This window comes from Labrus mixtus, chromosome 11, assembly GCF_963584025.1.
Source record: "Labrus mixtus chromosome 11, fLabMix1.1, whole genome shotgun sequence".
NCBI classification, from domain to species: domain Eukaryota; kingdom Metazoa; phylum Chordata; class Actinopteri; order Labriformes; family Labridae; genus Labrus; species Labrus mixtus.
This window is the reverse complement of record NC_083622.1, coordinates 21950193-21976976: the sequence shown is the minus strand read 5'-3', so window position 1 is coordinate 21976976 and position 26784 is coordinate 21950193. Positions and strand designations below refer to the sequence as shown.

General features: G+C 42.0%; 1 protein-coding gene across 8 annotated transcripts; it reads right to left on the bottom strand.

The window, feature by feature from the left end:
- Window positions 1-390: 390 nt before the first annotated feature.
- Window positions 391-26625, bottom strand: phactr4b (phosphatase and actin regulator 4b). Of its 8 annotated transcripts, none has more exons than XM_061050871.1 (16): window positions 26495-26625; window positions 19771-19884; window positions 19110-19154; window positions 11538-11702; window positions 11132-11212; window positions 9764-10282; window positions 7869-8198; window positions 6413-6544; window positions 4816-5341; window positions 4210-4505; window positions 3901-4105; window positions 3662-3717; window positions 3186-3247; window positions 2958-3095; window positions 2711-2787; window positions 391-1908 (listed from the first exon to the last, which is right to left on the bottom strand). In XM_061050871.1, the coding sequence occupies exons 3-16, from the start codon at window positions 19120-19122 to the stop codon at window positions 1893-1895; spliced, it is 2616 nt and encodes an 871-aa protein (XP_060906854.1). In that variant the 5' UTR covers window positions 19123-19154; window positions 19771-19884; window positions 26495-26625; the 3' UTR covers window positions 391-1892. The 8 variants fall into 8 exon arrangements, with proteins under 8 accessions (XP_060906854.1, XP_060906855.1, XP_060906853.1 ...); XM_061050872.1 differs by having other exon boundaries at window positions 26436-26567; XM_061050870.1 differs by lacking the exon at window positions 26495-26625 and adding an exon at window positions 25480-25624.
- Window positions 26626-26784: the final 159 nt, after the last annotated feature.

The window sequence follows — 26784 nt, the reverse complement described above, 5'->3', positions numbered from 1 at the left end:
TAAGTAATCAGCAAAGTTTAACACACCCACATTTGCACTTAAGGAGAAATGTTTCTACAATTCAAATCTGTTTTCCAGATGTAAAGAAGAGGGTTGTTAAATACAGTCAGTGGGTAATCCTAAATATAAAAATACATATTAGACTGATACAATTCTTGAAATTGTGCAGTCCTTAATTTCAAGATTGAGAAATACATTAGTAATATATTACTTCCTTTACTCATGAAAACCCAGTGTAAGATCCTTATGACAAAACCCACACTGCCACTAGGTGTCACTGCAGCCACATACTCAGACATCCCATATTAAATTCTTAACTGAATTGTTTTTAAATGACTGAGTCAGGGTTACTGTTTCAGGAGACTGATGCAGTGTCACAGCACACACAGGTTGAGGAATTGTAATTAGTTTAATTAGCTCCAGATGTGAGTATTTACAAATAAAAAGAAAAGTCAGTCCATACAATTCCACATTCAATTAAAAATGAACTTTGTTTTACAGAAAAGGTACACTTTCATATTCCCATCATTCTTGTAGCATTTAATCAACTAACATTTTGTGCTTAAAAAAATAGCAACCTATCATATTTTATATTTAAAATTATTTTTAAATGAAAGAAAGACAAGATATACACAAGCATCAGTTTATACCTATATCAACCTGTACACAGCATGGAGAACCCTGTAAGCTACTGGCCACACAGCAATAGACAATATAACACTTCTGCAATTTCAAAAGGATCCAGCCAGAATGACTCCCTTTTGACCATTTCATTTGACATTTTCTGATTTTTTTTGGATAGTTCCCTGATCTACACTCAAAGCATCTTGCATGAAACTATCTAGCTTGACCTTATTTCAAATGGCTACAGAACGCATTGCATGTTTGACCGTTAAAGGGAAGTACAAAAACTCATAAAAAAGTATAAATGAAGAGAGAGTACCCAGATACTCTGGCAATGGAATCTGTGTTGGCTCATGTTGTGGTTTGCATTAGTGGTATGAAAACTAGTGTCCTCTAGTCCTTTAGGCATTGGGTATGTTGGCACATTGAAAAAAAAAAACAGCCTCTTTACCTTCACACTTTCCTATATCTAAATTAACACTTAAAATGGCAACCTCACATCACAACCATAAATACAGGCAAGCCAAATTATAAAAAGGCTCAAATAAAATCTGTCACTACTCAGGTGATCGAAATTACATTATAAAATATCTTGTGCATTACAGAACTTTTATAATTAGACCCATATTTTTAATTAGACCTTTCCAAATGTCATTCTAAGGTATAACAATAGCAGTCTGTACACAATTTATATAAAACATACACAATATCCCAGAGATGTCCAGTCCTAAAGCAGAATATCCCAGTCTTCATCCTCCAGCCTGCTCTCGCCGTTCGTCTCTTATCGATTATTACTGTGGTGAGTATTATAAGCCATCATCTTTATTATTACTATCATATTTGTATGTTATCACATTAACAAGATGAATTAGCTATTCCATTTACAGAAAGGAGGGGGAAAAAGGCAACACAGAATGAGGCCGCATTAAAGGTTGTAACTAGATCCATGTCCCTGAGGGGTACCACATAACAGCAGACTGAGAGTGAGCCCTGTGAGTCTTCTGCATCTTCTCTTCATTGGCACGCGGTTCCTTGTCGTCGGGGAGAAATACTGCATCTGGTCCTCACCTTCTCAGTTTAGTATAAGCAATGTAGTGGGAGGGCGATGGAGGGCAAGCGAGAAGCGTTCTGGTTTTCAGTCAGTTGCAGGCTGTCCCTGATACTCTTTACATTACATTCTGGAAACGTAAAAGGTCGGTCTGCAGATGGAGCAGCTGCTTGCCTCACAGATTTCTTAAGTGCTTCATTATCCGAGGAGAGGGAGGAGGCTAAGGCCGATGAAACCTAAACGAAACAGAACATATCTTATAAGACATGTAAAGACATTTCTATTCCTTAAAAAAACAGAACAAGAAATCAAACAGTTTATACTAACTATGAATAATATTTATTGTTAGGGGAAGAGTCGATCGTTTCTGTGCTGAAATTTATACTTAACTAAATTATCTATATAAAGAGTTATTGTGACATTAGCTAAATTGTAAATTCACTCTCTTAATACAATATCAAAGCTGTATTAAGAAACTGTTAATGCAAACGTTACCATTAAGTGTTTAGGAAACAAATAGGCTTTTATTGTGAAATCAACAGGAAATAACAGCATTTAAAAAAGGTTAGTGCTGCAAACAGCAAACACATCAATATGAGAAACTACTAAACAACACTGAAGTAATATTCTGCTTCTATTGTCAAGTGATAAGTTTCAAATATTGCAGGGAGTGAGCGAACCTTAACAGCCACAGAGAGCGGTTAGATGAAGAGTGCCAGAAAACAGGCTGTAAACCCCAGACTTCTTGTCAAAGTTACCAACTTAACCGTGAGGGGTTTGGAAAATTTCTCACCATGTTCGTGTGCGAGATAGGTTGGCAGATTGAAAAAGGGCAAGTTTTAGAACTTTGAAACTTCATCTTTACTATACATTTGTTTATTTTGTCCGGTTGTGACACTGACATGACATCTCTCTCTGGTACTTCCGACAAACTAGCTGCATGCAGTAATTGCTGCATTTTTAAACTAAACCTACTGTTCAATCTGTTACCAAAGGTGTCAACAAATCAACCAGGAGTGAAATCTGGTAAAGGTTTACCTCGTGTAGATTCTGCTCTCTTCATGAACCTCCATTTCAGTGCTCTTATAGTCATTGAGCTCCTTCCGTATGGCCGCCTAGGTAAAAGAAAACAGTCAGTTAAATTTAAAGTTAAAAGGAAACCTGTGCTTAACATCACACTTGACTCTAATATAATGTGAAGTTCAAATGGCAGCCATGAGGTCTGTTGGGTTCAATTACTGGCTTTGTTAAGTGCTCACTGGAGATGGCAAACTGAGTGAAGTACCTTGTCAGCAGGAGTCAGCTTAGTCCACGGCTTGTCCGCTCTCCGATCGTAGTCTTGGGCATCTGTGACTTCCACGTATTCGTGGAACCGCAGGATTTTTCTTGCCTGTAGTTCTGCAACGGTGGGTCTTTGACTCAACTACAACAAACATCAAGTTTTATGTCAGCTTAAAATCTAGAAAATAAATGATTTTCCACCGGGATGTCTGTTGAGGATGTGTTGCCTCACCTTCCGGGTCAGCCGCCGCTTAATCTCCCTAACTTCAGCTTGTCTGTCAGCCTGGTTTTTAGCTGAAAAGAGAGACAGAGGAAAAAAACCAGAGCTTTATTTAGAAGCTGCATGAAAGCCAAGTGTGATGTGCATCAAAGGAAGAGGAGAAGCAGTTTCCAAAATTAGACATCTAAACTGTAATCCATGCTCAAACTGTCTCATTAAGTGTAAAGTCCAGTTTTTAATGCATAAGAAAATATTACTCTTACAAATTGTACGTTTTGAATGACTGGTATTAAATGGTTTCAACATGGCTTCATTATTAAAAATACAAAGAAAATATATAAACAAATCATTGATCCAGTCTTAGCCACAGAATAAAATGTGAAACAAGACATGAGAAGTAGATTCCAAACATCATTTCTTTACTGAACACAGTATCAGGTTAGAGAATGATAACAGAGGTGAAAAGGAAACAAAGACTTGATACTAACGCTGAAGGATGTTTCTTTGCTCCAGCTCTTCCGCAGTGGGTCTCTGGCTAAGTCGCCTGAAGAGGAAAAAAGAGAGGGACTATTTTTACACAGTCTCATCACGTTGTCAGTCAGCCAATAAGTAGGACAAAGATCTGAGAAACAGTCTGATTCTTTAGGAAATGCACACAGACTTCGTCAGTTTCAGCGTATATAAAGATCTTAGATATGAACATCAATACACTGATGTCTGTCTTTACCTTGTGAGTGCACTGCCGATCTGTGTGCGAATGGCCTCCCACTGCTCCCTGCTCTGCCAGGTGAGGCCGGTCTGTCCTGGAGGGTGGTTGTCCCTGATACATCTCTCCTGGGTAAACCTGTCCCTGTCCCTGTCAGGGGCCGAGGGACGGCTGCTCAGCTTCAGAGCCAAGGTGTCCTTCCTCCTGACCCTGCTGGCCAGAGCACCTGGAGAACAGAAAAAGGTATACAAGTATCTTACAGAAGTCCTGAAACTGAAAACAAACTAAATAACGTTAACATTTTTTTTCATAAAATACGGTCATGCTTACTTGGAGGGGGCTCATCCTCTTCATCTTCATCGGAGTCTTCATCTTTATAAAGCACAGGACCTTCCGAGTCGCTGTCATCGCCATGCATGTCATTCTCTCCTTCTTCATCCTCATCTTCATCTTCCTCGTCCTCCTCCTCACTGCTGTTTCCTCCCGGGATGACACAAACACCGGCGTCTCCCACCAAGCATCTGCGGCTCCGAGGCTCCAGCTCCGGCTGGGGGATCTCCCCATCGTACTCCTCCTCCTCCTCGTCATCTTCCTCCTCTTCTTCCTCTGAATAGTCATCCTCAGATCTGAAAGATTAAGGAAATTAACACATGCATCAGCATTATTGCTAAGTTTTGTTTGTATAAAACTAAAGTTGAGGTAATGATGCACTAAAAATACTCAGTTTTTGAACTACATTTATCAAACTAAAATATAAAGATTCAACTATTAAAATAACATTTTTCAGCCTGAACGGGTTTAAAATCCCAGCATCACCTTCTTAGCGATCACTTAACTTGCTATGACCAAGTTACCTGTGTCAAGTTACCTTGTTTGATCTGTTCTGATAGCCTTGTCTAAAAAGGCCTTCTATTAATTATTCAATGAGAAACTCACAGTTTCAGTGGTTGGATGCTGACAGGAAGGGGACGTCCACGGTCTCCATGGTACTCAAGAGGTGTTTCGAAAAGCAGCGTGTGAGCTCGCTGTGACCCGTCTGGATGTGGCTGAGCAGGGCCGGGACTGGACAAGGCTCGCTGGATCATTATATGCAGCGGGACAGGGGCCGGGCGCTGAGGAGATTCATTGGTCGGGCTTGGTGGGTCAAACAGCATGGGTATGGGCTGGGGTAGTGGATGGGGGTAGGAGTGCTGATGGTGGAGGTGATGGGTGTGTATGTGTTGGCGGGGAGGAGATGGTGGTTTGTGTGTTGGCAGGGGAGGGGAGGGAGGTGGGGGAGGCAGCTGGAATCCCACAGATAGGTTGCTGTGGTCTTCCAGAGAAAGGGGTGAGGGGTTGATGGGATGGCTCAAAGCAGAGGCGTCCTCTGTGTTGCGTTTGGTGACGGGGGTGGTCCTCTTAGGAGGCATGGGTGGGGAGGGCTTGGCTGACACAAGACTGGCTCCTCCTTGGTTGAAGTCGCCTGAAAATAAGGAAAATCATAAAGCAAAGTAGCAAAAGGTTTAAACCTGTGAGTGAGCTAACAAGAGCTTTATTTTTCGACCTACAAGTAGTTGCAGCTGTGCAATGAGCGCACATGCATCAGCTCTGCATGTAATGTGCCCAACATGATAGAGTACACGTTAACAAACATAAATATTGGGATTACATGTGTCGCTGAACATTAGTGTGTACATACAGTGCATCAGATCACATGACCATGTCAACATGAATGCACACATTGCCCTTATATACATATCAGTGTGCAGCATGTGCCCAAGGCCACAGTGTGAAAGGAGAGACATACAGCCTACATGCTCTACAAAGCCACAATCTAATCCTGCAATCAGACTGTTTGAAGGACTTTGAAAGGGCAAAGTCTCCTAACAAATAGTTCAAATGCAAAACCTCCTTTTATTTATATTCATGCACATGTGTGTATTTGCAAATACATTTTAACAATCTATAAAAACTCATTCCAAGACTTAGCTGGGCTATTGTGGCATAACAACAAATCAGTGGTGCCAGACTTAAAACATGCAGTAGCTTAAACTGAACTGGATAACATGTCCTTTCTAAATCAGCTCCTTTTTTCAGCACACTTTCACCTCTCCATCCATCCCGTAATCCATCCAATCATATTCAATACATCCATCCATCCATCCATCCATCCAAGCTGAGCAGAAGCTGACTGAATAAACAAAATCACTTGATGCATTGCAGCAGGCCACAGCAGGAACCTGCTGAAGGCTCACTCTCATTCACATGCCAAGTAAGAGAGTACAGTATAAAAAACGCAAACAGTTGTACCTCCTACTGTTTATATACAACCAGACCACTCATTATCAGCTCAGTAGGTGCATGCAGCTCTTATATACACATCTAATAAGAAGCAAACACGGCCAGTCAGCAAGCTAAAGGCATTGGGCGGGGAAAATGTTTGCATCTATAGAGGACGCAACATGAAAAACGCAGACTCTGGAGGGAAGGAGAGGGTAGGGGGCATTCCAGACAATGGCACCCTGGCCACAGATACCAGGGGGTGTCCTTTTACCTGAGCGCAGGCCTCCGGCCCGCCGGCACAGGTAGACAGGTAAGGACAGGTAGACATCGTAGTCGCATTCTCGCTTCCAGCAGGACCAGTAGAGAGGAAGCTGAGCGTTCTCTCCCCCCTGCAGGGCGGAGACTATCAGGGAGGAGAGGAAGGCCTTCAGCTGCATTGTTTCATTAATGCAGGTACAAGGTGGCACTCTATATACCGGTATTGTTGTTTTGATAGGGAGAGATACTGTTGCCCTATATGCTATTGTTCTATTATCATTTTGCATTTTAAATTTGACATACTTCTCAACTGAAATATTCTATAATAATCTTCTTGTCAAGGGATAGCATCTCTAAGAGCCTAATATGAATCTTTAAAATGGACAATGATAGCTTAGCCTTAAGATGCTAAAGCAGGTTGAAACAGCCTGGCTTTGTTAAAATGTAACTGGATTACACAAACAGCTTCAAAACTACAAAAGTAAAGAACGTTTGAAAAAAACCCAAAGTCTCTTTAAAGTGCTAAGCTTAATGATTTTAAACTGCAGCTTTATATTTGACTGAATGATAGGAGGGTAGCATGTTTTTTTCTCAGTCTGAGCATAAAAAAAAATTAAATATGTGCATTTCCCAAAATGTTACTCAACTCTTTAAATGGTAATTGGAAGTATCTTTAGCTTGGATTTCTGTAACACCTGCTTGTGGTAGTCCAAAGTTGAAAATGCAGTTTGTTTTCAAAATGAACTGCATTGTGTTTTCTTTTCATAAACCACTAAAGATTACTAATAATGGCCTCCAGTGACACCAACAAGTCATCTTGAAATATTTACCCCGTTAGTCTAGTCACAAGCCGATCTGATGAAAAGACTGATTCACACCTCACAGTGTATCATAAAAACAAATCAGCCTAATTCAATAATATAGACACACACACTACTAAAGGCATGAAAAGAAGTGCATAAAGCATACCATCAGATCGGCTAATGAGATCAAAATGAATCAAAGAAGACAGCCTTGCCCAGGTGGGAATTACAGCAAGGTCCCAGATGAGACAAACCCACAGTAAACAACAACAACCACCACACTGTGCCTGTGTGAGCCACATCCACAGAAACAGGACTCTCCGTTATCGTCAGAGCGTAAAACACAGAAATGTTGCAGCTAAAATAGTCCAAGCGTAATAAGTAATGAGCAGCCGAGAAGCTGCTCAAGCTGTTCAGGTAACATGTGTGTGAAGGATGTGTGTGTGTGTGTGTGTGTGTGTGTGTAGCTGACTTTGTTGAAGACTTCTCTTTGCCATCCGTTGTGCACTGACTCATAAATGTACAATGGAAGAACTACATGCTAACTGAGCAGACGTTTGAGCGTTCATAATGCACATCTGTGACTGTGGATTTGTGCTGCAGGTGATCATGCAGACGGCCTTCATCACCTGTAAACAGAAGCACACACTTTGCAGCAGATCTTACCCAGCATGGTAGCGTTGCCCCTGTTCATTGGCTTGGGCGGAGGCTGAGGTGGCTGCTTGGTGCCCTGAGAGGTGGAGGCTAATCCTGAAGACGGTTGGGTGGAAGTACCAGCAGAGGAGACGGACCGCCCAGGTTTGGACGAGGAGGCAGAGGGAGAGGAGTACTGGTTCCCATGGTGGTTGGATGGGGTGCGAGATGCACCTTTGCTGCAAGGCTCGGTGGTTGTGGTCATCAGCCATTTTGGAGGCATGACAGACTGTTTGGGTGGCAGAGGTTCGCGCAGGGTGTCCCGCAGGGCTTCTGGGTCAGGGATGAAATGGCTCTCTGACTCTATTAAAACACAGTACCAAGTGGATATGTTGCATAATTAATTGTCATTTTATCAAAATAACTTGGGTATTCTATTCAATCCAGGGTGAGGAATTTGAACAAAAATGCCAGAAATGCTTTCAAACTCACATCCAGCTGTGGGACAAACAATATTCTACTGAGAAGGTGTTTAAAAAAATGCTCTTTTATCGTCTTCATTATTGAATTAGTGATCTCATTATAAAATACCTCTCCACATGGCTATAAATGTTTCAGTTCAGGGACTGAGAAGTAAGCCATTTCTGCTGCAGAGCACTCTCTGTGATAGCACTTGTTTGAGTACTGCATTATCAGGGGATCAGCTGTGAAGATAAACAGAGTAGGCGGCTGCAATTACCACCAAAAACCCACATCCCTCTGCCCACCACACAACACCCTCCCACGGTGCTGCAACTCCCACACCATTCCTCAAACATGTGGCTCTGAAGTTCGGGGTTATTTATTTACCGACAGACTTTTGAAATCGCTGTGACATCATGCAGCCAATGAGGAAATAGTCCGGAGGAAAGAAGGAAGTGAAATATAGAACAAAGAGAGCTGGGGATGTGATAAAGATAGAAAGAGAGTGGGAGAGGGAGAGGAAGAGAAATGTAGAATCAGAGAGAGAAGAGGAAAAAACAGGGAAAATGCAATGTGGGACAGAAAACAGCTAGACAGAATCACATTACCAATAACTGAAAGAAAATATCTGTTCACCTGAATATTTGACGATAAAATAAGGACATCTCTTGATATAGTAGTGCTGCATTTCAGTTTCTTGCATTATTTCGTCTATATCCTATCTTTAAAGATGACTTTTTTGGATTGGACAGTTGAAAAGACACAGGACACACGGGGAAGTGAGAACAGGGATTCATGCACCTGATGCTGCTAGTCGGAGTCAGACCTGTGCTGATTGCCAACAACATTGCATAATAAGACATTCTTTAAAAAAAAGGGGCCAAAATGCAACCTCTGAGTTTTGTTGCTGTAACCCACATGTGTATCACTTCGGTTTTCTATTATCTCAAAGACCCACTTTAGGTAAGAACAGCTGAAGCAGTAAACCAGTCTCAGTTGTTAACCTGTCATATGTTATATAACAAGGTTGTTTCACAAGGTGTAAGTTGGGTAGTATCAGTTTGTTGTATCTCTTAACCAAGTATCCCTGAGTTGACAGTGATAGCGTTTAAGAGAACTAATGGGTTTGGTGATTGTGCTATATTAATTAGGAGATGAGAAGAGAGGACAAGCTATTCCCTCATGTTCCTGAATAAGAAGCTGGTAGCTGGAGCAGGGCCCATGGGAGCCGACAGGAGCCCGTCTTTATCTGGGAGGACAGCACATAGGCAGGAAAGCGATAGCAAGAGGGAGTGAAAAGATGACATAGCTCTAAGAATCGCTGATTATCTTCAAACATGAATGAAGGAGGTCATGTGTTAAAATAAACTTATTTTCTTTGACTTTCTCACTGTGAGGAAAACTTGGCAGGATCTTATGATCTAAGTTAAATAGAGATGGAGGGATAAATAAAGGCAATAACACACCTCTGCGACCTCTTCCCTCCTCAGCAGATGCATGTCGAGGGAGTGTTGGCTTCCAGTCCGCTTCTGCAGGCCGACTCCTCCTGCCGTCCTCTGATGGGGCCTTCTGCAGCCCGGGTCTCTTCTGCCCATCCTCGGGGTGAAGTCTCCCCCCACGTCTGCAGTCCTCCATCTGGCCATGAATCTGGCCCTGCCAGATCATGTTAGGTTTCCATTCACCCTCAACATGTGCACGTGACCCTCCCCCTCCCCCTCTCCACCCGTCTTCATGCTGTCCCGTGCCTCTGGAGCACAGAGCTCCCCGACGTTCCCCGTCTGAAGGAGAGCGACCCCTGCGGTCATCTGGCTGGTTGAGCCAGGCCGGGTTCATCCTATAGTCGGACTCTGAAGGGAGTTTGCCCTGGTTGCATGGGCTCCTAACACCACAGTGACCTCCTCCTCCTCCCCCTACCACCCCAGAGCTCAGTGGTAGAGTGTGGCCGTTCTTCACATAGGGCTGCTTTGGCGTCTGTGTATCTGCATCTGAAAAAGTGGACCAAGATGAGATCGAGACCCAGCAGTTTTCTGAGTTATCACGCAAGTACGCTACAAGAAAAGTAAATATTTATTCCATCTAAATTATTCAAAGTCTTTTATACTGACAGTGTCTTTGTGTGGTATTGAAGAACACTTTGATGGTTTTTTGTTCCTCTCCTGTTGAACCTGGATATCCTAGATAAGCCATGAAACCATAAGTCGAAAACTCTGTCAAAAGAAAATGTATCTACACCAATAGTTTTTTCTTCAAATTAGAGTTAACCTTCAGGTCAGGTGTATACAGAATATCTACTGGTTTTGTACTGCTTATCTAGTCTTGTGTTTCAGAGACATGGTGATGGACATTTCTATTTCACTATTTTAGAAATCCACTGATAAATTAACAAAAAAAAAAAAAAGAACAGTTTTACTGATTATGAAAATAATCTTTATTGTAAAAAAAGGAAAAGGTGCACTTATACCAAACACAGTAGATAGTTTTGTTTTTGTGTGTTTCAGCAGCTGTAGGTTTTTATAAATGGGCTTCTGCACCAGTGGGGCCGGCACTATGCTTGCACACACCCCTCTCAAAGCTATTTTTCTGCAGGGCACAATTCGTTCTACTTCCTCTCAGCTCCAGAGAGCGGCGTGCCATTTTAAACAGATATTAATTTGAAACACAGCAAGGTAAAAGTAAATTTGTCGGTTTAAATATGTCTCAGACACCTGCTGGTCAGGAGGACAGTGTTCCTGCCATAATGTACTGATGACTTTACTGTACTGTCTGTGTGGGTGTGATAGCCTCAGGGCCTCTGCTGTGCAAAGAGATCAGATGAATCACAGAGGCGTCTTTACCGTTGTCCGGGACTTCCTTCAGCACTCCCTGTTCGATGAGCTCCTGCCGGGTACGCCTCGTCGACATCTTTCTCTCCAGCTCTGCCGTCAATAAACAGAACTGAAGTTTACACACAAGTTTTATGTTTCAAGGGCTCCACAGGGTAAAAAGAACTGCAGTGAAATGGGTCACATTTAGTGTGTGACCTCATGCTCCATGTACAACGATTTAAGTTTGGAGCTCAGGACATTTTCATTGCAGTTTATTTTCTTATTACAACTTGCACTGAAAACTTCACGGGAGCCAAACAAGGGCAAACATACAGGCATAGAGAAATCTTGATGAAAGCTGAATGAAACCAAAATATCAGAAAGAAAGGAAGGAGGTGCACTTGCTCTGCCAACACAATGAGTTCACACTACAAACCTTCTGAAGTTTCCTGGAACTTATCGCTGCTTTTCTTCTTCCGCCACTTCCACGGCTTGAAGATCTTACCAAGGGTAGAGAACTTGCCCTTGCGCTTTGGGGTGCTGTCCCCTGTGCTGCCCCCCTCTCCCACCATTGTGCCGTGGTGTTGCTCAGATTCATCATCTAAAATGAAAGCAGGGGTTCGGTTAAGAATTAAACAGATACTATGTGTCACTTACATCAAGACACAGAAGATCAGACAACGAAAGGATGAGGCTGATCTTCTCCTTCAGACAAACAGGGGAAGGTTTTTTTCCCTTTTGTCAGAACCGATGTTTAGCTAGGGTTATCAGGTGATTTGAGCGTTTTATGGATCCAATCTGTCCCAATAACTTGAAGAATGCTTAATAATTAAGGTTTAAAGTTCACATTTTCTGCAAAATACACGTCACCATGTTTTTTGAACACTAATATGTGGCCCTAGTCTGTCTACAGACCCCCAAATTTTGAGAAAAGTCAATCCTCTCCATCCTTTGTCTTCTCCACTTTTTAGAAAATGTTTGCTCAAATAGGTCGTTTGGAGATTGTGACATCACAAAGGGCAGTAACCCCTCCCCCAGGTGGGTGACACTCCCACAGCTAGGTGTTTGTTCTGCCCTCTGAGTCTGCCTTCTCTCCATAAACAATTGGGCATGGTGCAAGAAAGCCAAGGCTCCAAACCCTTCCAGAGGGGCGTGGTCAGACACAACTCACATGCATTTAAAGCTACAGACACAGAAACAGCCTGTACTGAGCAAGGGCTGAAATAGAGGGGTTTATAGGCATGATCAAATACAGGATCGGAGTGGATTTTTGGCAAGAAAATTCACAGACATGTTTCGGGGACCTCTGAGACTTATTTAAACTTGTCGAAAAGGAGGATACTATGTGACATTTAAAATGAATATCAGTGAATTTGTCAGTACTTTCAGAGTAGGACCACAATAGCCAACAAGTTAGAGAAAAAGAGAAGGAAGCTGCTGCAGTGTTTCCAAGCAGAGGTAAGCTGTCCACCCTCTGCTAATGATAGCTAGCATGCTACTGCCAAATAGGAACAGTTACAATCTCACATCCTGTTGTTGCTCTAGAACTGACCACCTGAGTTTACTGTGTCTCGCCAAACCTTTTCTTATCCAGACTTATTAGACCTTCTGTAATTGTTGATTTCACTGCAGCCAGAGCATCACTGAAGCAGGTTGTTGGTCTCTGCTTTGTTAAAACCTGCTTCACCTTGAGGTCACGTGAGACCACAACAAAACATTTGAGATGTTAAGTTTATGCCTCAGGCACACACGTAAATCTCTATAAAACCATTTGTTGAAAGATGTGCCACTATTTTCACATTTGAAATAAAATGTATAATTGTCAAGTTTCTGTGATGCAGAATGATTCTGAACTCAGTTAGGATTTTAAAACATCTCTTGTGTGAGTCTTTTCCTAGAGTATAGATCCATCAGTAGTCACAGTACTGGGCTGTGCTCATTAGGGCTGTTATTATCTTTAGCTGTTAGTTCTCGGGGACTCAGTGTGCTTTGGCAGGGTGATGCTGAAAGCTCATAGACTCCTCCACGAATCCACAGTTAACAGGAGAGGTCTGATGCTGGCGATCAGCCAGAATTTCTCACTGTCAAGTGCTCACATTCCTTGGCTGGATGGAGACTAGTGCCTTATCAGCCTTTCAGCCCTCTCTGTCTCTATACAGAGGAGAGGATCACACACAGATTTGAACCAAACAGTAAAGACAGACACATACAAACTGCTAACATCCAGAAGCCAAACCTTAAATACTGCTTAAACATTATAATTATTAAACATTATTGAGAGGTCACCTGAAGAGGTGCTGAACTCAGAGGAGGTTTAAAACATCCATTGATTCTGTCAGGCTGCAGCTACTCTATTCAGCAGACATAATATTTACAAGCTGAGGAAGAATAGGGTCCGATTTAAAACATCCAGTCTCATGCAAAAACAGGAAGTCTCGACAACAACAATGCTTTGCAGTTTGACTCCCACAACAGCATACTCTCACACAATACCTACAATACAGATGCAGCACACGTAGAAGTCCAATAAAGAATGTAGTGTAACAATAACAACAACAATAACCCTAACAACAGGGTTAGCTGAGGACCAGCGCCCCTGGAGATGGCAGGGTTTCAGTTTCTAGCTAAGGGACATTTTAGAATAGTGGACAGTTGCTGACACAGTATTCAAACCCATTTTTGCAGCTGAAGGACAGAGTCTTTAACTGCTGCTCCACGCAGCTACCTCAATGCTGCTGGCGGGGTAAAATTTGAACTCAGTGCTTACATAGTGTTTAAAAAGCCTGACTGTTGGTCAAACGTCCAAAACAACTCTAATCAGAACTTCCTTCCAATTGCACAGCTGCCAATTCAAATAGTGAAATGTGTTGTTTCTAAAGAGTTGCATTTTGAAAAGGTTCTGAAAAACTGAAATCCGACTACCTTGAAGAGGGGTGTTAAGGGTCCAGCTTCCATGGTGGCGGGATTTGAAGCAGCATGCCATGGGGAAGCAAAGAGCATTTGAAAAAACCCAAAATCAACAGTCCAGTTAATATCCCAAAAGAAAATGGCTGAGGGACAAGTAGCAGAGAACAGTTTGAACCTACAGCAGAGAGGGTCCAGGTTCAAGAAACATGTTTGCACCATGGAAATCCAGCTTATCCTGGCAATGTGGAAATACGAGGATTCAAACCAGCTGCCATAACATCCAGATTAAGTGTTGCTTAAGGCAGCTTCCCTGTGAACCAGAAGTGAGGTTCTCACACAGCAGACTGCTCTGTCACAGAAGCCGCTGACACGGTGGCTCAGCTGAAGCCAGTGAAGCAGGATAAGAGCTGCCTGTGCCAGGCCCACACACTCCAGAGCACTGCAGAGATGATGATCGCACAGGACTCAGCCCATACAGTAGGCATCTATTTGAAGAGGATGACTGAGCATATCCTTAGGAGACTTTCACATTAGCCAGCGATGCTTGATTCTAAAAAGGTGACAATCCACTGACGAAATTCGAGGGGAAAAAAAGAAGACAAAAAGTACTGTACGTCCATCTTGATTAACAAATTCAAGGGCTGTGGATCCACACAAACGAATTCATCAGACACAGAAAACAACTCTCCAACATGTCATTGTTTAAGCAGTAGTGAGAAGGCGTCTGGTGTGTGATGGCACTACAGCTGAGTGTGACCAGGTCACAGGGAGTAAAGAGGAAGAGAGAGCGACAGAGAAAAAGTACAGGAGTTATGGAGTTGGGGGGGGGGGGGGGGGGGGGGGGCAGCCTGGAAACACAGGGAGGAAACGACACTCCACCCTGATTCTGTGACCAAGAACAAAGACAAGCGCTTCCCCTCACACACAGTAACACAGTGCACTGTACTGCTCATGGTAACACAGAGCTACAGATAAATACCAACATATTTTCATTCAGAACAAAGCCAGAAACAAAATTACAATAGTCATGCTCTGTAATCAGGAGCTATGCAAAGATAAGGCGTACCAGTCAGGAAACATGTGGGGGGGACTTTGCGTGTGTGTGTGTGTGTTGCCGACGTACCCCTATCCAGAAGCCACACCTACACACTCTCTGAGACCTCTCCCACAGGGGCCAGGTTTCCATCTAACCTCATGATTCTATGAGTCATGGCAGGCTTGGTCAGGTGAGCATGTGGTTAAAGGAGATTGTTATTTCAAAAGAACCAGGCAGACCTGATCACTTACTTGTGGTGGTTAGGAAATACCTCCAACCTCATTATGACCACAATCTTTGCCGGGCCAGCTTATAAAGCGTGATCCACTTAATTGGCAGCTCAAACATGTTATAATCACTACATTGGTACATGTGGAAAATGTTGCACCTCCTGTGCCCAACAGTATACAAAAAAGCATATTGATAGTATGTCAAGTAAACACCACAGAGAGCGCTGCATTAAACTTCTTCCAGTCCAAAACACTCTGTTTTCAAAAACTTTCATGTACAAAAACAAGTGATGCATGAGTGTGTAAAAACACAGCAGAGACTCATCCACATGATCCCAATGATTTAACATTCTTTGTGCCAGGGAAAGTGAAGAGGGGGGCAGATAAAGGAGAATGGGTAAAGGAGATCAAACATCCCAAACCTTCATCTCTCCTCTGAAATATATTGAATAACTGGAAAATAGTCAACTAAGCTCAAGTTGAGATCATGCAGAGTGCAGGAGTGAGTTCAGAAGCTCACCTCCATTCTTGTTTTGTTGTTGTGGGTCCTTAGCCTGGGTTTCCACACGAAGGCTCTGTCCCATGATCCAGCCCCTGAGGGGCTTCTACCTGTGCTGCACCCAGAAATGTGCACTGGACAGATCAGTAGCCACACCTGTTGCCCTCCTTTTTCAAAAACGTCCCCAGGTCTCCTCAATCTCTTTTCGTCTCCTTGGTTTCTCTTGTCTACTTTTCCTTGGCGGTTTTCAGCACAGTCCTCCCCCCTTTCCTCCCTCCTGCAATCTGATGTTCCCTCCCTCCAGGAGCTGGACTCTCTCTCCCCCTCCCTAACCCTCCCTCCTTGGCTCATAGCGCAGGTCAGCATTCACTAAAAGATGCCTACCATTCCTGGGAGTGGGCAAGTTATGTTTTCAATTTGATGTGTGTGCTGCGGTATGTGGTGCTATGTGTGCATCCACTAATGTATGTGCAATGAAATGTTTGCATTATGGTGCTGTGGCTCTCAAGAGAACAATGCACTCTTTGATCTTAACACTTTGAAAAGGGCCACACACAACTATTTAAAAGCATTTAAGCAAGAGAGCAAGTAGACTTTTCAGAGCTCAGACTACATCATATGCAATGAACACAATTATATGCCACACAGGCTGGTGAGAGTTTTCTCTGCCTTGCATGCTGTGAGGAGATAACAAGAACTTAGGGCAGTGATATAAGCGTTTTTTTAACAAGCTTTTCCTTAATTAGTTGGACCCAACTTGGCCAAAGAAAATCACTTAATTTAGTTTTTGAAGTGGAGGATGGAAAAACAAAGAATTGGAGACTTTTCAATCAATGCCCTCAATCAGGGAAAATGTTACACATGCTGTAAAATAGCTGTATAAAGGCCAAGTTTGTCTGTGATGCAGCTCCATATCAACACATACACATGAACAATAGACAAGATGCTCAGCAATATAAGAGCTTATCATTTAACACAGAACTAACAGAGACAAAAGGGATCCCAAGTCCACCTGACATACAGGAAGAAGTGTTAATCAGACGCACATTCTGCCATTCCTATATCCTGTCTGCACATTAGTTTGAGACCACTACTGTCATTAGAGCAGGCAGAGGGTGTTAATCAGCTGCGTACCTCTCTTAATATCTCTTCAGACACTACTTTATGCACAGCTCCAAGTCTCTTACCACAATTTCTACAGTCTCAAAGGCATTAGCATGACTTTGAAACGTGTTAACCAAGGAGAGATACACTTTGTGGGGCTTGTATACAACTCAGAGGCAGGGCAGGAGGAAAGGACTGTTTTTTTCTAAACTAGAGACAAAAAAGGAGTGCAGGCTGGACCCCTGAATTAGTGCTTTGATTCCTTTTGAGGTTTGTCTGTCTTCAGAAAACCTTGTTCTCTCCTCAGAGGAATCCAGTGCTGTGAGCTGTGTCATTATGCCTGGTAGATCAGAGCTTTCTGAGCATTTGGCTGCATCTCAGGCTGTTTTCTAAAGATGGAGAGCTTGTGTGTTCGGCAGCGTTCCTTTTCTCTCCCCGTGCCCCACATACAGACTCCACACCGGGCCCGCTTCCAGAGAGAGCTGAGCCAATCTGCATGAGCCCAGAACCTGTTGGCCTGACCTGGATAACAGACTGGACTAGGCCCCTTCAGCAAGCCGGCAGATTGTGGCAGGTACACAGTACGGCACGTGAACATACGCTGCCCTATGGACAGTGCTACAATACTCTGAATCCCTGCTGCAGTCTCATTCAACACAAGTCTTTTTAAGAGATGTTTCTTAAGCAATAAGGTTAACACCTTATCTATTGATGTTTCTTTTGTTGTACTAACGGAAGATTTAAAAAGGGTTCAAATGACCTGCATCGAAGGAGTAAAAAGATTGTAAATTGTTTCTATTAGGGGTGGACCGTTATTGTTTTTTCAGGGCCAATTTTCAACTGATTATTAGCAGTTTATGAGAGTGATTGAAATGCTCAACTGCTCCAGGCTGCTCTCATCTCTGCGCGTGTCAGTGACACCCCGGCTTTATTGTGGATTGGCCGTTACTCGTGTGACGTTTAGCCAATCAGATAATGTTGACGATGGAACATTAAGTGAGTGGTGAGTGAAAACAGACACAGAAGGAAAAACACCTGCAGCGGAGCCTAAGACGCGCACTTTTTAATTAATTAATTAATTTGATTGGCAATCGGTAAATTAAAACGCTTATAAGGATAATCAGCAAGGTAAGGTGCGAACATGCCGATATTCGCATTTGGCTGATTATCCTTATAAGCCTTACAAGCCCTGATAATTTGACAGGTCAATAATCGGTCCAACCCTTGAGAGGGCTTGCAGTTTTTTCCAATTATTACTATGATGTTTAAAAATATTTTTGATAATAATTAATTGACTTTCTTGCAGAGAGCTACAAAAGAAAACTGATATTTCTCTCAAGTTCGGTTGTCAATTCAAAGTAGCCAGTTAGCTTAGCATAAGACCTGAAACAGCTAGCTTGGCTCTACCCATGTTTAAAAAAGAAAAACACCAGGCCAAATAAAATGAAGGTACGTGTAAAACAAATAACACATTTTCTACATATTTTCACAAAGTAAATCAAATGAAATTTTCAGCTTAACTGAGCAGGGTTCAAACATAGATGGTTGTTCTCTCAGTTGAAGTATGCAGAGAGCTTTTATGAAGAACAGTAGCTCTCTTTTAAGTTATATTGAGATGAGAATTAAGAGTTGCTTTTATTATGAAGTTATCACAGGAAGTCTTATATGACAGTAACTTCAGATTGCTCAGTATATGCACATTAGACATTTGAAAGTCCTTATTGGCAGATGTGTTTTGCAAAAAGGAACTTGTAAGCTGAAGAGCTACAGGTTATGGTAAACAAACAAAAAATGTGGCTAATCAGGGCTAACACTTCCCTTTCCTGCAAAGCTGCTGGGATTACACGAAAGGCAGAGTCAGTGCTGCCATGCCAATGTTAGATAGCAGTAAATCACCTCGTCCTAACACAGGGAAGCTCACATTCTCAATATCACACTCGAAACAAAATTTAACTGAAACATTGACACCCAAGATCTTCACCTAACCACCTCCTCTGAAGAGACACAGCATACAGATCTATCTCTATATATAGATATATCCATCTTTGAGAAAACTCTGCTTTGAGAAGAGAAGATCTATGGCTCGATTCATCAGTGGCTCATAAAAAGCAAAAAGGACTAAACAAACTTTAGTAAACACAGTGGATGTGCAGCAAGAAGAGTGGACCTACTGCTCTCTCCTCAGCATTAACACTGCACTTAACAAACCACAAAGAGCGACTTGGTACTCACCACGATTTTCCATTACAGAGTTTGAGGCACACCAATCAACGGGTCCTGAAAAACAACAGTTTGAGCGTCAACACCCGTTTCACATGCACACTTAGAGGTAAACCAGGGTAGAGGAAGCGGTCATTCGGTTTTCAATGAAACCTTTTTCTGGCAACTGATGCTCCAAAGAACATAAACTCTGTGGTTCTGGGATTCACGAGATATTCAGTCTGAAATGTTTTCATTCAAATTCCCTTGGAGCATTTTTTTATTACATTCATGATGAAAGTATCTTAAGTATCTAAGACAAAGTCATTAGATAAATCCAAATTATCCTTGACTACTTTAAAGCAACATTTACAACAAAACATCACACATTAACTACAGTGCATTATTCTTTGGATTGAGTCATGTTTTCACTATTATTTCTGTTTTTCATGAACTGGTTAATCTTGATACGATGAATCAATTTAATCTTATGATGAACACATTGCAGAATTCATAGAAACATCTCTAAGCTTTATAATATCAAATTAAAAAAACGTTATGGTAGAGTAATTCATCTCAAATGTAATACACACCACATTATAATTAAAGGAGATGCATGACACTGTACTCTTTCTAAATGGCCTTAGCATCCTTCAGTCTGGATATAAGTGAATATTAAAAGATATAGACGTACTTTATAGAAAGTCATGGGTGGGGTTGGGGTGGTTGTGGTCCTCAGCAGCAGTAGATCAGTATATTTCAGGTCTCCAGCATGCTTAAGATGGCAGCTTCACCCATCTTAACCCCTCTGATGAAGACGAAGAAAAGAGTTCAGATCATGATGTTCATAAATAGAAGCACAGCTGCAGGTTTCCTTACTACAAAGAACACACTAAACAGGATGACCTCGTTTACATTTGGCATAAGGTATGACCTGTTTTTATATTATAAAATATAAAAGGTCAAGCTAATTGAAAGAGACTACAGTGAAGTTACACTTCTTAACACCTTGAAGAGGGCCAAACACAACCATTTAAAAGCATTTAAGTAAAAGAGTAACTAGACATTTCAGAGCTCAGACAACATTATATGCCAACAACACAATGACCTGCCACACACAATGTGGGTACAGTATACAGTGTGTAGATAGGACATATTAAAGCTCAGGGGCAAACATGCCATGTTTGCTGCTTATTTTTAGCTTTCTAACTTCAGCAAATCTGCTTTGAACATCATTTTTTCCAAGAACAATAAAGGATAGACCAAAACAGAATTTGTGAAGCTGTACACAGTCTGGAATGGGACGCAGTAAAACAAGAAGTGTATGTATTTGAAGGGTGGAAGCAGCAAACAACAAATACCTTTATAATGAGAAACATAATATCACAGTGTGTGAGAACATCTTAGAACACACAGTCTGCTAATACTTGGATGGACTTCAGCAGAACAGCACTGCAGACATTTTCAATCAGACAGTGATGCTCAAAACTAGACACCTCCGAGGGAACTGACTCGTCTTGTTTATGGTGCTAAAGTCTGGTAGGAGAACAGTTTCCTGGCATACAGTCAGGTCGAATGTTCCTACTGGGCATTGTTGAAACTATTCACATGTGAAAAGTCAAAAGCCTCTCACTAAAACTCTTCAGTCATGTAATTAAACACTCTTGTTGCCTGGGTGCAGCGCTTCAAAACCACTTTCTAACCCTTGTAAGTACGTGAAGTGAGCAATTTCGGTATGGCAATTTTTTTCTGTTTGCTGTTAATTATTTTGGCTGACTCAGCTTGCAAAGTAAATACCAACCAGGATTGATTTATTTCTGAAATATAAAAGGCAAACACTAGCAGTCCAGCCAATATGTTATTAAAGATGACGAACCAAAGGCAACGTCCCCCACCCACTCCATGGTGTGCTGGCAAAGCACAGGAGCACATTCAGTACTCTACTCAATCCCCCACAATGCAACACAGAACGCCACAGAAAGTCATTCCTACCTGTGGCCATCAAACAGTAAAAGTCTTTCCTTTGAGGGTCAAACACTCAGCCAGGTTCTGGACTTATTTCAGCCATAACATCTGTTTACTTTAACTGTAAATTAAATTATTATTTATTATTTATTTATTAATTCATTTTAACTGTGCAATCCAAAATCTAAACCAGTCCACAAAACAACACGTGTGCAATACGTATACGGAACAAGATGAATTGTTTTCATTGGGTCAACTGTACAATACTCTGCTGCATGTGCAATATCTGTTTATTACGCATTTGTCTTATTTCTACTTCTTATTTTATTCACATTCTATATCTCCTGCTGCTATATTGTCTGTTAGAGCAATGTCAACAACAGCTGACTAATTAGCTGACAAAATAGCATCAGTTTTGTCAATTAAGGATTTAAATTGTCAAGGAAGTTCTCTACGAGTTTGCAGATCACAACTTTTGAAATCAGAATATCAGCTGCTTTTCTGTGCTTTATGGGACACAGTGAATTGATTATCATGTTAACAAACTGGACCACAAATGATTCATTCTCCACTACAAAATACTCTGTAAAATGCTATATAAACCACATGTTTTTAACTGGCAATTGTGAAAAACAAGGACTGACTCCTGCACTGCCTGTGAAACTCAAGTACAAATAATATGGGAAAAAAATCCTGTTTATAAAGATCAGGGATAAAACATAACACATGGCCCAAACTCCAACCCTTACTGATTTTTTGAATATCAAAGTTGCCCTGTTTCAGGGCAAACATCACGTTCAGTGAGTGGGATCACATCAAACACCAGTTTAAACTATGTGACGGGGTCCAGGACAAAAGAGGCCCCTCACAAGCCTGACTGTTACAGGTTTTTGTGACAGAGAACAATATCTGACAGGACATTTAATAAAAATAAAAATAAACTCTAATACATCAATTTTTGAGCTGACATGAACACAAAAGTTTTATATGATAAGTGTGCACAACTTTTGGTAGCAATATGAAGCTGCAAAGATGTACAGAGGGATCATCATTATACAAAGATCTGCAACTGTACCTATAGTTGGAGCACACTCCGCGAGACAAACTTTTTAAAAAAGCAAATAGCTGTGTCCTTGCAGACATGTTTTGTAGAAAAATAAGTTTATATAGGTACACCTACATCATCTGTGTAAGGTTCATGTTTGCCTGACAACATCGGCTCAGTCAGGCACTATGGAGTCAGTTGGTGTTTTCACGCATAAAACTCCTTTCCTGAAATCATCAGGTTGAGCTGCATGTGTGATTGCAAACAGCCAAATCTTTCAATCAGACTTAATCAGACTTTTTCTGCTTTTTCCCATTAGTAAAATGGGGGAAAAAGCGTAGCAGGAAATTCACCGATAGCGAAAAGGGGGTCGTGATGAGGTTTACTTCAAAGAAACTGTGCAATGGTCTTGCATGTAATGAAGCTGCTTAATATTCTTTTCTGCTCGGCAGTATGCTTTTTCCATTAATTTGTTGCTCCTGTAAATATGTCCAACAACACTTAGCATTTATATAAAGACAAAAAACGGCATCATAGTGTTGGACTCTCTTCCACCATCTTTGATTTTCACACTTTGTGTGTCTCATTTCCTTTTTGTGTCTCCTTTTCAGGAGAAGGCTGTTCTGAAATTTGAGAAATCTTCAGGATTCCATGTGTGACAACAGCATCTGTCAATGGCAGGTGTCTTTCTATGACGTCTGTGAGAGGCACTTGTGACCGCTTAGAGTAGCAATAAACAAAATAGAAACTTTTCCAACATGTCATTAAATTCTGTATTTTGGCACTCTATTGTTCCTCTCTCAGGCAAATGTACAGGCTGAGTCAAAGCAGAACTTCCCTTTCAAAAGAAGAAGCTGCAGTAACGACACTCAGCCTCACATCAAATAGGGCCATTCATCAGGCCTAAAAAACCTGAATTGGGCTTTAAGCTGTTACAGTTTTGGTGGAATAACCATACACACAGACTGAAGGAGAACCCTAACACTACTGAGGAGAGGCAGATGTATCTGTGGTTGGAGATGAATTTTTTTACACTCCCGCCCAGTGCCACATTTTTGGCTGGATGACTCAAAATAATCGAGCTGAGTGGTGAGCGTTTAGCTCTATCCAGGGGAGAAAAAAAAATACATCTTTGTTGTCTGAAAGTGAGAGTGGATATGAGGCAGTGAGGGGGTAGGGCTACAAATATAGAGAATTTTCCAACATTTCAGCCAAAGCCTCATATGTTACATATGCAGCTGAATGCACCACTGCCTCTCAAGTACAACATAGATGATCCAAAGAATCAGTGTCAGAAAACAAATACCATCTTCAAATGTTTCAGTTTCTGTCACACTCACATACTCCACAGCTCTGATGGTGCACATAAAAAAAAGGATGATGCTGGCCTTGTTCTCTTTTGCGTTATTAACCCTCTCTCTGCACTTTGGTATAAAGGACACATCAAGTTGAAGGTTATTGAGTCAGTCCAAAGTTGTCGAAAAGACATTTTCACGGATTTATTTTGTAGCAGCTACGAGTCACTTCACAGTGTTGAGCAAACAGATCGAGGAAGACATGACGCATAAAACCAACTAAAAGCACTCACAACCAATGCAAGATGAAATGTTTTGACAGAGATGTAAATAAATGAGTCTAAATGTTACATCTCGCCTATCACTCCTACTGTACTTTTGTCCACATCTCTTTACAATCACAATGAATCACCTTGTTGGAAAACTCCCATAACATCCGTTTCATGGATACAAGCAGTGATGTGGTCCTCGTTCCAGCTTTCACTTACCAAGGAAAGAAGCCACCCATCAGGTATGTGAAAGTAGACGTTACAGACTGCCTTGAAGGCTAATCTGTATAATCTTGTGTGGAGCACACACACCCTCACACTGGCGCACTCTATAACGCTGATTCAATTACGATGGGAGCGGAAACAGCCACAGCTGGCTGAGTTATGCCATCTTTAAATAGCATTGCGTTTCTCACTCGGGTTAGGGAAACAAAAAGTTACCAAGTCAGTGGAGGAAAATCATTAACTCCACAGAAAACAAGCTTCCAAACTCTCACAAAAGTGGCAAAGAAAAACCTGATAAAAGCAGTGTGTGTAATCTCACACATACTCACAGTTTTGCTCCAGAGAAGTATAAATTTGCACAAAAATATGGCAGCTGTTTGGAAAGAAAAGTCAGACCCAAGGTATCCTTGCTTGGACCTCTTTTGTATCCAATCAGCACAGTCTCCGCACCCGTCTCTGAAACTGATGGACCAGGTTGTCTGTTCCAAATCCAGGCAGGTTGAGCGTCATTGCTGAGCCTGCCCCAGAAAAGCATCGCTCACCACAGGGACCAGTGGCCCACTTTTTTTTTTATTTTTACAAGGAGTTCAACACGGTCCTCGTCTTTGCTAAACTTTTCTTCCTGATTGTCCCTCCACCTGTGTGAGCACTGCACTGCAGGGGATGTGCCATAACTCACCACAATGCATCTTAGCTACATCCAAGGTAATTGCTGCTAGCTCTCGTTGCATTCAGCATCTCCACCTTAAAGGCATGACTACCACCTCTGTTACCCCGTCAGAGCCTGGAGGGGGGAGGAGGAGAGACATTCAGCCAAGAGCTATGGAAGAATCTTGAGCACAGATCGGTCTCATCTGCTTTCAAACCGAATCAATCAGGTCCAGCTGACAGCTTGAGCATCGTGGTTGCCTCTTAATGGCCCATTAAAGCAGGGGGAGTGCACTTCCAATGGGAAGTGGAAAGAGCTACAACACAAGACATGAGGCAGCACATTTTACTTGGAAGACCCCATTAACTTCAAGTCCTATAATGCTTTGGTCAGATAAAACCCGAGGAAATATGTTACTGACCAAGAGAAGAGTTTCAAGATTGAGAGGAGGCCACTGACTAAACTAATCTTGAAGATGTTTTAATGTGTCAAGTTGATTAGTTTGACATATAAAAAGGTTCAAACTCATTGGGATGAATACAAGAAAAAAAAAAGTGGTAGATAACGAAATAAGGATTCTGACCACATGAAACAGGTTTTGTGTCTGCTGAGGCCACACAGAGCTTTAGCTGGTTTTCACACATAGATGCATGTTAGCTAGCTAAATCCTGAAATGACACTTTGCAACACGTTGATACATCATAATCTCCTGGAGGGGAAAATCCACCAATACTACAACCAATGACTAAAATATAAGAAAGTAGTAATTATCAGGCTACTACACTTTAATGTCAGACTCATGCGCATATCACCATGGAAACGAACGTCTTCCATCTTCGACCGCTCAGTCCTGATTAGATATAAAGGGAGCAATGCTTTCTAGTTGTATCGTCCAGAATACTATAAGACTATTAATAATTAACCGCTTTACTTCTTGAGGCAAAATACAAATTACCTGAGAGGTTGACTCGACTTAAAGCAGCTTTTTTTCCACCGGCAGAAGGAGGAAACGGCGTGTGGAGGATTTCCACACCGACCTGTCTCCCTTCCCTGCAAGCGGATCTCGCGCCAGTGGACTCAAGATCCTGATGGAGTCAACGCGTCAACGTAGCCGATGCGGATACCACCACAACTTCCGGTGGTATTTTTTTCCACAATAAAAGCACGGTCTATTAACACATTCTGCGACGTTGTGACATATATATTTGATTGTTCTGCACGGATTCAGTGTTATAAGTGATGTTTCGATCAACATTTCGCAACCCTATACGATTAGCTAATGAATAGCCTTCTTTGTAAAGCTTTTGTTTCCTTCGTTAAAGCGTTGTGACATGATGCGCATTTAAAATTAAGGTTTTTTTTTAACGTCGATCAGCGCACTGATCAGTTTCAAGATTCAATAAACATCCCCCTTTCTCACTGGAGACAAATTAACGTACGTAGAAAACAATATGCTTTTTGTCCACAGCGTTACGCATCGCAATGGAAAAACGATATACGGACCTTGTAGGTTAACCGCATCCCACCGACAGTCATCCGATTCTCATCTAAGACCCACACCATCTACTTCCCAGAGATCACACGCATCCTTTGTTGTGCATGGACGCCTGCGCTGGGATCAGTGGAAAATGGAGTTGCAGGTGGCGAAACTGTGGATATTTGCGAAAATGCAGCGCAAAACATGCATCCTATTGCACCTAGGATGTGCAGAACACGGAGCTTTTCACAAGCAACTGTGCACTGTAAGCGTGCAGTTTGCTCGTGATACCGGCTTGATTTGTATCGGCTAAGTTGGGAGAGCAACTTAGGGTTTTTGTCTGCGGAGAAATCTTCCCTCCCAACCGAGACACTGTGGCTCATTTGCAACCGCAGGACCTCAGCAGCATCCACATTAGCTCTCTTTAGACTCACCCTCCTCCGCCTCCTGCTTTGAAATTAGTTCAAAAATAGCAGCCCGGTCATTTTCTCACCTCACACTTTCCCCCTCTTCCAGCGCCCGGTCCAAACATTTTACGCATTGACCGGAAATCATCCCGAGCTGGGCATCTCGGTACCGGTAGTTCTCGATGGAAGCTGCAGATCCCGTGTAGGCGTTGCGAACACTGCAATTCTTTGTTTTGTGAAGACTTCATTACCCAGCAGGCATTGCGCTGCATTGATCTGAGATGAGGGGGGGTCTTTTATATTATTCAGCTTCCGAGAGAAATAGTGAAGCATTACAAAGCAACGGTTCCCTCTATTACCCAGCATTTTATTTCCA

Coding starts and splice junctions, on each gene's coding strand:
- phactr4b (XM_061050868.1), bottom strand. CDS start 15,858: ATGGGACAGAGCCTTCGTGTGGAAACCCAGGCTAAGGACCCACAACAA. Junction 3,718..3,900: donor ATCGGCAGTGCACTCACAAG/GTAAAGACAGAC, acceptor TTTCCTCTTCAG/GCGACTTAGCCAGAGACCCA. Junction 3,248..3,661: donor GCAAAGAAACATCCTTCAGC/GTTAGTATCAAG, acceptor CTCTCTTTTCAG/CTAAAAACCAGGCTGACAGA.